Here is a 13105-nt window from a genome sequence, read left to right as displayed (position 1 = left end):
GCCCTTGAGCCATCGCCTGCTGCTTCCCGGAGTGTGCATTACAGGAAGTAGAGCCCAGGCACTCAGGTGTGGGTGCAGAAATCCCAAGCTGCATCTTGATCCTTAGGCCGGACGCCCGCCTGCTTGCCCAGGAGCTCGACATCCCCACACTGGCTGCGCCAATTCACATTTCTACAGCAGGGCGTGCGGCTCCAGCCCCTCCATGCCCTCACTAAAAACCTCGCTTTCACCCTTGCCACCCTAGAGAGAGAGCAGCGACAGCTGCGTGGATCCAGCTGGGGAAACAGGTTTTTCAAATGCTGTGCGGAGAAGGATCCTGTGCATAAATGGCCAGGGGGCAGCGGGAGCGGCTGACCCAGCCCTGAGGAGGAATCCAGGCTTGCGCTGGGCCTGTAACAGCAGGGACAACTCCAGAGCGAGCCACGCGGGCGCCCTCGAGTCAGGGCTACGCTGAATCCATCTTGAATGAAGTCCTAATACATTTCTTTAAAATAAAAAATGCAATCGAACTTGATCTGGGCCAAAAACAAGCAGAAAGGATCTTGGCTCTCATCCGTTTCTGTCTCAGGGGGACACAGGTTGTCCTCCGTGGGCTACCGTCGGGAAGTCGCCCTGACTGACCACGGTCCTGTGTCACTTCCCACCGTGGCCGCTGAGTAAACTGAGCAGCTGACCCCTTGCCAGACGGACAGGCCCTGTCCCACGATGTCATCACGCAGGCCCTCACGCAGATTTATGTACCAGTCACTTTAGAAATAAAGGGACTGGAGGTGCGTGTCTGTGTATAGGGTACATTGGGTAAGACGCCGTTTGGGCTGCCCACACCCCGTACTGGGTTTGCTTCTGTTCCAGCTTCTTGCTGGAGCAGACTCTGGGAAGCAGCAGGTGGTGGCTCATGCAGTTGGATCCCTGCCACCGGCCTCAGAGACCCCGACTGAGTATCTTGCTCCTGGCTTGGCCTCACCCAGCCCTGACTGGGGGGTGAACCAGCAGATGGGACATCTCTTTGTCTCTCAGCCCTTCAAATAAAAGGAAAATAAAATCGGAAAGAAACAAAGGAAATTGGGCAACGTAGGGCTTCCCCTCCCAGGCTCTGCCACTGCCACTCTGCATGGAGGAATACTGCCCTCAGCCACAGGACAAGGGCACCTTGTAGTTTTAGTGCAGGTGGCGGCTGTGTGATGGCAGAGGCGAGTGGGATAGCTGGGTGCCACAGGCGGGGGTCCGGGCATCAGAGGGCGAAGCTTCAGACAGTGCCAACCAAGCCACGCCACGTCCACCTCTCGGAAGCACGGGTCGCTGGCTAAGACTCAACATACAAAGAACATGTTCCACAGCACAAGAGACCAGGGACCACTGGACCACGGGACCTTGCAGTGGAAGGTGGCAAACAAGCTACAGCCCCTGTGAGAGCTGCAGCATGCCGGCTGTGGGGTGAAGATGGCGGTTCCGCTTCTCCGCCTTTGCACGCGATTCCAGGAGGGTCTGCCGACAGCACATGGCTGTGCCCACCCTCACCACAGCCCAGTCCCTGGGCGGGGCCCCTCGCCCTCCGTGCACAGCTGCCACAGCAACTCCGAAGTACCACCCAGCCCTGTAGGCTCACTGCCTCTGGACACAGGGGCAAGGGGACACGGAAAACTCAGTCCGCAGGAGGACTCTGTCAGCCCCAGCGCCTCTATCCTCTTAAGCCTGTTTTTCTCTCTTCTGAGGAAGGTGAACTTGAGGCTGTGTTTTGGGGATGATGGCACGGAGAGTTACTCCAACGGTGTTGGGAGAGACGTGGCCTGTGGCCACCAGGGAGCAGCTCACACCAGGAGCCGGGAGCCGGGAGCCGGGAGCCGGGAGCCGCCCAGGCATTCATGACGGAACCGAGCTACACAGAGGGTGCCGGGCGCGCAGGAAACCCTCTAAAAACGAGAAACAACGAGAATGCCTTCCCCATCAAATCATTTTATTGGGTTAATTAAACAGCTTAAAGACGATTCATTTTGTTCGGTACCCTTCTAGAAAATATTTCAAGTTTTAAATGAACTTCCAATACATAAAACAAAATTACTTTACCATACACAAATTGCAGATCAAAATACAACACTCTGTTTCTGTTTTCTGACAGTTATAAAACCCAGTCGATACAAACTACATAAAAAAGATAAAACACTTTCACTGATCCTTGGTACAAGAGAACAGCACAGTGGCACAGGTCCCGGGGCACAGGAGCTGTGCCGGGGGAGGGGGAAGGGAAGGGTTCGACCCGTGGTTACCCACAACCTACTGAAGCATGTAGACAATACGCGTGCTCGGGGTTTAGGAAGGGTGACCGACCCTTTGTGCGGCCGTATACTTGTGAACCGGAGAGCAAGTGTGTGAGGAAGGTTACTCACTAACAGTGGCTTCTGACTGGGCTACATTTCACACCGGCAAAGGAGCAGATTACTCCACAGAACACAGCGCTACATGTGGACCACAGAATGCGAGACACCAGGTCAGTACAATTTCTCTGCTAGCCTACAGCGTCTGGGGAGTACAGTTTCACAAGTTGCATGCTTCCGGGACTTCCAGTATTTTGAGCCTTGCTTAGCTTGTGTGTCTTCCCTGTTTGCTAACAACAGGGCGCTGTGGACAGACAGGATGACTTGACCACACCCAATAAAGCCTCCTGTGCACCCACGTGAGGTTTACTAGGTCATAAAGGCTGCAGGTTTGAGTTCCTGCCACTCTGCGTGGAGCCGCGTCAGAAAGCGCAGGTGTTGAACTACAGAGGTGTGCGTTTACCAGGAGGAAGGCTGGTACGGAATTCTCCTTCTGGTATTCAAAGCATCCAAGTGCCAAATGAAGAGTGTGCTCAAGACTGGTTCCTGGCCAGGGTGACAGTCACCTGTAAGTGCCGTGCGTACCCCACACAGGCACGAGCCAGCGGGAGCAGAGAGCAGCCCTGCTGTGAGAGTCAAATTGCACCCACAACCTTGTTTGCAGTGATTTCCTTGAGGGCCTTCTCTCCTGACAGAGGCCTACACCAGCAGGAGAAAACAAAACTACGGCCCCCACCGCGATGCGCTATGGTCCCCAGGGACCCTGTGTGCCCAAGCCTGCCTGCACAGCTCTGTCCAATCCGCCGCTTCCCCCGCGTGGGTGCCTCACTTAGGCTGCGTCCACTGAAGCCAGCCTCTTTCCCACGTCTGTCACAGGTCACAAGTGGCATGGCTGGCATGGAACAAAACGACTATCACTAGTTCCCAGGTGACTGGAAGGGGTACAGGAGGGAGGAGCCGGTCACAGCGCGTCCACACCAAAGAACCCCAGGAGCGGAAAAGGCCTCGGGTTACCGAGCCAACGGCGAGCTGTGCTCAGGAGCCGGCGTCTTCTCACGGAAGGGCCCCGACTTGCCCCAGGGAGACAGGACGCCCCCTGCGCACTCGGCAGCCGCTGTCTCCAGGTGACTGGAGTTCCGCAGCTGAGCAGAGAACACCCCCGCTGCCCGCGCCAGAGCCCACGTGATTCCTCATGAAGAAGGGTCCGCATCCATTCAAAGAATGGACGCTAGATTGATATGTAATGATACACGCATTTTCTGGGTTTGCCTTCTGACAAACACTCGCACAGGTGGCCTCTCTGTCACTGTCCCTGGGTGACGGCAGCCTGGAGACTGCTCTCGGTAGGAGCTGAGAGAAGCTCGCTCTACCCAGCCCCCCAGGACATGCGGAACACAATCCATGCAGGGCCTGCCCAGGGGCCCCAGGCACGTCCCGCTGGACAGTGGGTCACCCAGTGCTGCCCGAGGCGCTGAGGCAGTGCAGGGGGAGGGGAGGTCCGTTCTAGCTTCAGCTGCTCAGGGAGCTGGGGTGCACTGGCCACCCCTGAGGCCTGCCCCGGGCAGCTCCAAGGGCTGGGTGACAGGCCTGGTAAGACAAAGGCAGTGTGAGAGCGCTGGTCGGGGAACCAGGAGAGCGATCCTGCCCCCTCTGAGTGCTCACTCAAGCTGTCAGAAACCAGGCTGGGCGAGGAGTGGGATGGAGGGGCAGGGGGCAGCGTGCGTGTGATGATGACAGACATCAAGTGCCTCAAAAACCCGCGCAGGGCAGCCTCCTGTGTCACAGCAGGTCCCTCAGCAGCACAGAAGGGACCTGTTCTTGCCCAGGGAGCCACCCAGCCCGTCACTGCGGAGCGGGGCCACAGACAGCAAAACCAACGTGCTTCCAACCCAAGGTCACGAGGAGTGAGGATGACGCAGGCGACGGGCAGCCTGCTCAGATGACCAGGGTGCTGCCCAGGCGACAAACCACTTGGGAAGGGATTTACAACGGAAGGCATGCGAGGCGAGGGTCGCTGCTCCAGTGGACAATACGGTTCGAGGAAAACCTCTGGCAAAGCATTTCTGGAAGTCCCGCTAGAATCAGAATGCCCAGGTGCAGAAGGTGAAGGGGCTGTGGCCAAGAAACTGGGGTGGTGATGGGCAGAGAGGAGGCTGGGTGGGCGGGAGGAACGTGGAGAGAGGGCAGGCATACTGAACAGACTCTTCTCCTCAAAAACCACCGAACAATTCAAGTACCAACCAATTTGTTCCTAAGGAAATGGTTCACAAAATCTCCCATTTGCAAGGAGCTTTGGGGACTCCAACCCATGGGTCCCCTGCCACAGGGCACAGTCCTCTGGCTGCAGCCATGGCCGTGGAGAGCTGGGCACTCAGGACACAGGAGGCATCTGCTGCACCAGTAGGCAGTTAGTTCTGTCTGGATGGAGATCAGATCCTGCCTCCGCAGCTCCGCCCACTGCCCGGGCGAGGCTCTTGGAGCACACGCGTCTGCCGTGCAGCCTCTGGCAGGCCAGATCCTTCAACGGCCCCCTGAGCCTGCAGCTCCCCCCAGCGGTCAGGCAGCATGAGACCTCCTCCCAGACGCCGCCCCCAGACAGCCCCGTGCTGCCACCTAGGACAGCTGGGTCTGCTGGCCCCAGGCATAACCCACGGCCCCTGCCACTTGCTCTTTCAGCAGCCACTGTCGTTTCTGAACGCAGACTGGAGATCCTAACTCCCAACCCAGCACCCCCCCACACGCACCTGCTCTGTGTCTCCACACAGGTCACTGACTTAACTGTTCAAAGGGACACTTGTGGATACCTCACTGTGCTGACGAGGGTCTGTTCTTTCAGCATGGCCTGGGCATGACTACTCAACCTGGCTGTTACGCCCTTTTCCTATTTGTAAAGATACCGACAACGATGCTGCCAAAGGTCTCACTGAGATCAACAGCACAGTCTCAGAGTGCGAGCTGTGCGGCACTAAGTGCTCCTTCTTGCTATCACTTTATCAAACAGCCTCCTTTATTTGAAGGTACAAAAGTTCTCTCACACATACGCACACACGTACTTGCCTGCTTTTTTTTTTTTAAGTTTTATGTAATATATCCACATTAAGAAAACATAGTTTCGGCCTACTGGCCTCAAACAGATCTTAGAAAATACCTAGTTTATTTGAACAATGTAGACTACTCTCTTTGATATTTTAGTAGGAAAAAAAAAAAAAAAAGAAATCCGCATTAGCAGAGAGTTTTGAGTATCCTTGAGGGCTTCATTAGGCAAATTCCCCACAGAGGGCCATTCATCACAAGCTAAATTCTAACAAGCTACACACAGGCGGGATGCTTCTGCTGCCTAGGGTCACCCTGGATAAGGACACAGAGACGCAGGAGGGAGGCGGCACGGGTCCAGGTTCCCTTGCTGTCCCACGGCAGCAGCCATTGGATGAAGAGAGCAGTGAGGCCAGGGATGCTTGGCTCCGGTACCCCCTGTGCTAAGACAGGAGCAGTGACAGTCACTACTGACGAGGGCAAGGCACCAGCCCAAGTCTGAAGGTCACTGCTACAGTCAACCTGCATGACCACCTGCCCAGGTAAATGCCCCACTGCCTTACTCCGGCAGGTACAAGACTGAGTTGAGCTTTGGGGCCAAAGAGCAGAAGTGTCCTCCACCCCAGCGTCACCAGACACCACAGCGTGCACTCAGCACCTGGGTTTGCTGGGCAAAGAATGTTCCAGAACAGTCAACAACGCCTGGGCTGCAGTGAGAGGGACAGGCCCAGGTTCTCTTGGGAACCATGGAGAGGAAGTGTCCAAGTCCTGCAGCCACATCAACAGGGCACTGGCAGACGGTCACCTGTGGAGGGACCTTGTCATTCCACGGAGTCAGGAGCAAGCCCTCCCTAACTCTGAAAAGCATAGGCAGAAAAAGCAAATCTTATGAACGCATGAGGACAGTTCGGTGTTAAATTTTACTGGCGCCTAACTTACTACAAGCACGCGAGGCTTTCAGGAATGGGCACACCTGTTCTGGTCACAGCGACCATCCCAGTACTCTATATTTACTAAGGCCACAGCCTACCTGCCCATTGCCTGAGCTAGATCATTTCTACAAGAGACGACTCCCAGAGGGAGGGTGTGTCCACGGTGATGCACGTGGTGATGGCACCAGGCGAGCTGGCAGACGCTGGGGGCGTGGACAAGGCACCATGTACCAGGAAAGCATGTCAGATTGCTCCTGTGTTGGGAAACACTTTGAGAATTTCACTTAAAACCTTGGGCTATCAGAAAGAAAAGAGGGGAGGGGCTTAGTCACGAGCTGCTATTTCCATCAAAATTAGAGTCGTGGGAAACAACAGCACCTATGGAAACATCTGAGGGTGCCCCACTGGGTCACACACAGGCAGACCCACTTCCCTGCTGGGCCTAGGACAGAAGGAAGCTCCCTGTGTGCACACAGCGGTGGGGGTGAAATACCCCGCATTTCTGCACTAGAAAACAGAGCCTTTCAGAGACTCTTTTTTTTAAAGTTCAAGTAATCCCTCGGCAGCAGCTCCAGGAGAATCATTGTTTCTCCTGATGGAAAGTGCCTATTCTAAATGGAGATTGTGCGCCTCAAGGCCCTGACTGCTTGCTTCCAGGCTTTTGTTAAAGGACAGAGTGTGTTGAATTCCTCTAACTTGGCAGGGGGTCAAGCACAACACTACCTAATGAGGTAGCTGAGAACAGAGGTTTTCCTATAAACACAAAGAACCGGGGGAATAAGTGCATGAGGGAATAAGTGCACGCAACTCTCATCCAATTAAACAGGAAACGTGATAAAGCAAGCTATGTATAGTTGTATTTAAAGCAAGGTCATTGGTAGAACTTGAAAGAATGTAACTCCAGGTCCTAAGGTACACCTTACTACACCTGAGTGAAAACAGCAATAAGGTCCCAGGCAGAAGACAGACTGGAGGCAGGCTCCACCTCCCTCCCCCACCCATGCTGCCTCTAATTTCACGGTTATCAAGTTGAACATCAATACCAGAGTTTATAATCAGGTCAAAGTTCAGGTGAGTACCCATTTTAAAAGACTGGTTTTTATCTCTAAATAAAAAAGAAAAGAGAAAGTAACAGATGTTTCTCACTGAATAATTACCAACTTAGTTTTATTTGTTGGTATCAGGAGAAAGGGAAGGAGCTGAAAAATCCAATCACCGGGAGTCCAGTGACAGAACTGAAGAACAAACTTTGCTAAACAACGTGGATTAGGCCAGAGAAAGCAGGAGCATAACTGGATTCTCCTAGGTCACAGAAATGGAACTACTACAAGGACATGGTCTTGAGACAGATTTAAAGTCATAGAGTCACTTCTGAAAAAACACAAAATTTAAAAAAAGTCTTGTTGGTCGACCTGGTAGATGGAGAACTAGACCTGACTGCCCACGCACGCGTGTGGGAGCCACCTACGGGCAAGTGGGTCTGCGCTCGCCTACGCCAGCTGCGGAGAACACTCAGGGCTCGTGAAAGAGGCGGGAAACACTCTCCTCAGCACTTGAGGACCCAGCTTCCTCCTCCCTGCTGATCACAGGCTAGCGGAGGACAGCCAAGGTCACGCTTCTCATCGCTTCCCTTTACACACAAACACCTACTTCTCTTCTTAGGACCTTCCTAAAATCCCAAATTTCTGGGAGCTAACTGGTGAACAAAGACGTTTCAGCTTACATCTGCACAACTTGACTACAACAGGATGACTCTATGATGAAAGATACTCGTATGCCAAGTAAAACCAACTTATAGGCTAAGAGGCTGAAGAACGCATTGGTACCCAAGAGCTTGGAGCTGCACCTGCTTGGGCCTCAGAGACTGCTGCCGGACAGTGCAGAGGGCGTGCCACCCGTTCCAGCTATGTGAGGACCAGAGCAATGCATTATGGAACCCATGTACAAAGTGTTAAATAAAATAAAATCAACATTAAACAGGAGTGCTGGGTCTCAAAAATCCTACAGAACGTATGGAGACCCAGGGTTGTGCGCAGTGGATCAGGCACTTGGCATTGTTTTTTTCTTCTGGCTTTCCACTCCATAACAAGAGGCCACCCCGTCTGTGTACAAAGCGTCTTGTCAAAAACCCAGCAAAATTAGTCACTCTCAGAGAGCATAACCCAGTGAAAGCCGCGCCTCGGACCACAGGAATACCTGGGGATCATCAAAAGGCTCACAGAACATGCGTATTATGAAATAACTAGGTGAGCTGATGACAGGCAGGGTCCCGGTGCATCCCTGCATCCCGCAGCGGGCTACAAGCCAGAGGGGGAGGGCAGTCTGACATCCGCCTCCTTGTTAAGCTCCCAGAGACACAGGCCCAGTTCCCAGTGGGTGCTCAGTGGACACCTGCTGACTGCCCCAGGGCAGCTTTGCTCTGCTGGGCCAGGCTCAGGGGCAGCCCCCACAAAAGCCACCTCTCCCTTCCTTCCGCAGGGTGTCTGAGGGTTGCAGCACCTTTGAATGGGTACAAAGAAAGTGCCACCTCTTTCTCTCCCCAGCGAATCAAATGTCTCCATCTGTCCACAGGAGGCCTTTTGAATCAACAAAGCCAACATGCTGAAGGTCATAGTGCAGGGTTTTCAGCACTCCTGGGAAAACTTGTGGGGGTCCCCGGCTTGGCACCTGCGGTAGGAATGTACCAAGGGAACCCCAAGGGCCCAAGGCGGCTAAGCTCTTCCTCCAGGAACCTAACTTTGTACCCACACCTCGCAGCAGACAGTCCTCCCTTCACCTAATCGACACAAAGAATGTATTTCCTCTACCTTGCCTGGCGAAACTCTCCACTTGTGAATAGAAAAACGACACTTTCAAGCCATCAGTGAAGAAAGTTCCACCTCTGAGGTGGCCTGCAGCGTAAGAGAACACCCCACCACCAGCGCCAGAACAGCCGGCACGCTCTGGTCGTTGCTGCACAGTGTGAGAAGGTGTGCTATCAGTCACCAGCTCCTCACGGCAGTACATACAAAGCCAGACAACAAACATACCGGCTACTCAGGCCAAGTATCCGCTGCACACCCTGCTAGCTGGGGACCACTGTTTTACATCCAGCTGAAGAGGAGAAAAGCAAACATCAAGCAAAAGTACAAACTGCAACTATGTGACTACTTGAGTTTAACACGCAGAATAAACTGAAAGAGGGACACCCAGGCTCAAGAACTGATGTGAAGCACCAGGACACCGGGACACGTGTAGTTTGGAACTACAACTAAAAAGTAAACATGTACAAATGGATTTCTGAAGTCATGCGGCACAACACACGCACGCACACACACACGCTCACTCACGCATCTCACCCTTTCTCTTCTCCCAGGGTGTAAGCACTACCAAACACACGCCAAAAAACTTCATTTTAAGTTAAACACTTATAATTTGGATGTGTTAAAGAAAGAAACAAACAAACCTATTGAAGACAGTAGGCTGGGAGAGACGCTTTAAATATCCACTCACTCTAACCTAAGACAACTCTCCTTCTAGTGGTGGGACAAGGAAAATAAATTGCACTTCCCCATAGATACTTGTATGTAACATTTGAGGACCTACCCTCAGCTGCCAATTCCCACACATCTGGTCAAAGTGCTTAACTGAGAAAGAAGTATCAGGAACAACAGGTGTTTCAAGGCATAAGTGGAATGTTAAAACACAAACCTGCATGAAATGAATTACAATTTATTTCACAATACTGAAATAAATGTAATATACAAAGAAGGTCATGATTAATTTCGCAACATAAGAAAATTAAATACAACGCTATGCTTCAACACAGCATTTTTATATTTATATTTAGTAAAACAACAGTTTGGCACTTAGTAGCTTTTGTTGGTTATTGCATCCCATATTATGTGGCAAATTTATTTTATAAAATATTATCTAATTTCTGCAGCTACAGTGTCATTGAACTGAATTAAAAAAAAAACAACCTATGTTTTATAAAATGGGTTTACCAAGTCAAGCAGGCACTGATAACATTGCAGTAGGAACCCACTCACTCCTCAATAATCATTTATCTCCGTGGAGAGGCCTGGCATGGATGGAAGAATTTTAAATTTCAGTGCTGACAGACGTCCACGTTCCCCAGCTGCAGCTCTGACGCCCAGGGACTACACTGTCCAGGGTACATCTCACCAGGCAAGTCCACCTCTGCTGCAATTGGTTCCCTCTTGAACTAAGACCTAACTATAAAAACAAAGACGTCTTTGAAGTAGCCACAGAGCTTGTTCTAATTAAAACACATCCAAAGGTCACCGGGAAAACGTGGAGACAACAGCCGACCGGCACACAGTAAAACTCTATGCCCGGCTCTGATTCAAATATCAAATTTGGATGCTGAATGTGTGGCCCATTGGGCCACTCTGGTATCTAAGATACAAACTTCGGATCTTCTTTCACTAAGTAGCTGCTGGACAGATGGAGAGCTAAGGTGGCACACGTGATGTGCTCTGGAACCGCCCTGCACAGGGCCTCTGTCAGCAGCTTTCGTAGCCGTGGACTGACTTCCGGCAGTCAGTCGCAGACGGGCCACCCTTCTAGGCTCAAGGCTGGGAAACCAGAAGCAACACTCCGTGTGCACGTTAACAGCACACAAACATTCCACACAGGACGTCTCCAGGAGAAATGCCTGTTCTCAAATTTACAACCAAAGAATACATTTATACACTTATTAGTCGTTAAGACAAAATGTTGCTCCTTTAGCCACATTCTCCACGAAAAACAAAGCCGTAGAAAACAATTAAAAATGAAGTACTCGATAGTAAATTGATTAGAAATTCGATATTGCATAAAATTCAAATTATGAAGTAATCAAACACTTTGAGGTCCCTGGTTTGACACTCAGGTGGTGGAATTTGAATGGAAAACAAACTCTCTCGCAAGACAACTTCCGCTACTGGGGACTTCTCCCCCTCTGGTGGGAGGTGGGCTGGGAGAGAGGCAGAGACAGGGAAGAGGAAAAGAGGAGCAGATCGACTCGTTCTACATGAACAGAATGAAATTAAGTTGAGGTAGTTTATTCTACCAGCCAAACTTTACTCATAATGTAATTTGTCTGTAACTCTCACCAGCAAACAGCACTGGGAAAATTCTACTCCAAAGACTGAACTGTGAACACAGAATTGCATCCTAAGACAAGTTTTCAAATTCCAAACAGTAGTAAACAAGACTTGTGTGCTTTCAGACACATTATATTAGAAAGTTTTTGATCCCTATATATTTTGTCTAGACAGCTTTTTTTTTTTTTTAACAGTCACAGAAGACCTTTCCTATTTGTCCAACTCAAGCCTTTCTCCCTCCCACTCACCAATATCCTACTTTAGAAATGGTTCTGATCAAATGGAAAGGAAGAGTGGTGCTGCGTGAGATCCTTCACGATTCCGACAGCACTACCCCAGAAACAACGGCATGACACATCTCAATCAAGCTAACGCACCGGCTAGCAACCTCCTGCAGGTTCACGCGAGGGCTGCGACCTGACTCATCGATTACCACACCTTTACATTACTAAGATAGAAGGTTAGTCTCATCATAATACAGCTTTTAACAGATTCTTAGGATGTAATACTAGTAATAAATGGAGACTACCTGACTTATTGTCCAATCTAACATTTGAGGCACAAGTCTTAACTCGTTGGGCAGGGTTAGGCATAATAGATCCTTCCCAGTGCGATAGAAAAGCGATCTGGGTATGTCTGGATATGTTGATTTGCATATATGGATTTGTTGTTTGTTCACCAAAGCCACACACTTGAACCCAGCAGTCAGGCAGCTGTGGTTCCCTTCAGGGAAATGCACCTTAGTATCTGAACTTGGACATTTTACAGCACACAGCTCCCGCTCGCTTCTCCTCTGCACGTCTGCTAGCCTCCACTGCCTACGGCCCACCTAACTGAGGAGCAGATCCCTCCCAGGCAGTTTCTCCACACTTCCCTGTTCTCTCAAACGGGAGCTGAGGCTCAAGCTTGGGAAGCATTACGAAACCACCAAAAAGGTACCACAGCAACACCCAGCACGCACAGCGAGTTTCAGCTGCCATCTCTTGTCCTCCCTTACGTAAAGCTATGTCATGGTGCTCTCGGGCAGGCTCTCGCGTTCTGCTCCGCTTCTTCCTCATGGCGAATGGACACGGATACGGAATAAGCCTTGCTGAAGCTGCAGGCGGAAGAGCTTGCAATTTGCAATACGTAAGGCTGCACACCCGGTGCGGCGAAGGTCGGATGGAAGAAGTGGTTTCGTGTGGTGCCAGGTTCCTGTGCTGCGTTTAAACTCACGCACATAGTCGTAATTGGTACCTAATCCACAAAAACACACACAGCCGTGATGAGGTGCCTCAGAATCACCAGCAACAGTTCTGACAAAGTCACCAGTACTCTTACCTGTATCCAGATCTCCGATAACATAAATACTAGCTCCTATAGGCACAGCTCCATAGACGAAAGAGGAACTGGCAGGGATGCACAGGTTCTGGTCGTTAAGGTAGATCCACCTGAAAGCAAAGTGGCAGACAAAACTAAGGAAATCGAAGCGGTGACCACGACATTTAGGAAGACTGCCTGACCGAGCCACACCAGCTGCTCCACGCTGACTCCCACTCTAGCTCCAGGTAACCCCGGACGGGCTTCCTGACATGCAGAGGTTAATTCTGCCAGGGCTGGAAGGTCACGCACAGCGCATCACAGAGTGTGTGCTCTCCAGTCTGCTGCTTAGAGTGAGCACAGAGCTTCGGAGAGTCAGCCGTGTTGTCTGCAGCAGGAATTCGCTCATTTCTAGAAAGCATCCCATTACACGGACGGG

At 51.4% G+C, this 13105-nt stretch overlaps 1 protein-coding gene across 3 annotated transcripts in view; it reads right to left on the bottom strand.

Moving 5' to 3' along the window:
- Positions 1 to 1933: 1933 nt before the first annotated feature.
- The window catches only part of GAN (gigaxonin), a 74358-nt gene continuing 63186 nt past the window's right edge, over positions 1934 to 13105 (bottom strand). For all 3 annotated transcript variants that reach the window (XM_051847037.2, XM_051847040.2, XM_070062797.1), the window contains 2 exons: positions 12688 to 12797; positions 1934 to 12603 (listed from right to left, as the gene is read on the bottom strand). In XM_051847037.2, coding sequence (XP_051702997.2) covers positions 12422 to 12603; positions 12688 to 12797 — 292 coding nt within the window. In that variant the 3' untranslated portion in view covers positions 1934 to 12421. The remainder of the gene's footprint in view (positions 12604 to 12687; positions 12798 to 13105) is intronic.

The sequence above is a fragment of the Oryctolagus cuniculus genome, chromosome 18 (assembly GCF_964237555.1).
Source record: "Oryctolagus cuniculus chromosome 18, mOryCun1.1, whole genome shotgun sequence".
Taxonomy (NCBI): Eukaryota; Metazoa; Chordata; class Mammalia; order Lagomorpha; family Leporidae; genus Oryctolagus; species Oryctolagus cuniculus.
The sequence above is the reverse complement of the archived record's forward strand: the minus strand, read 5'-3'. Positions and strand labels throughout refer to the sequence as shown.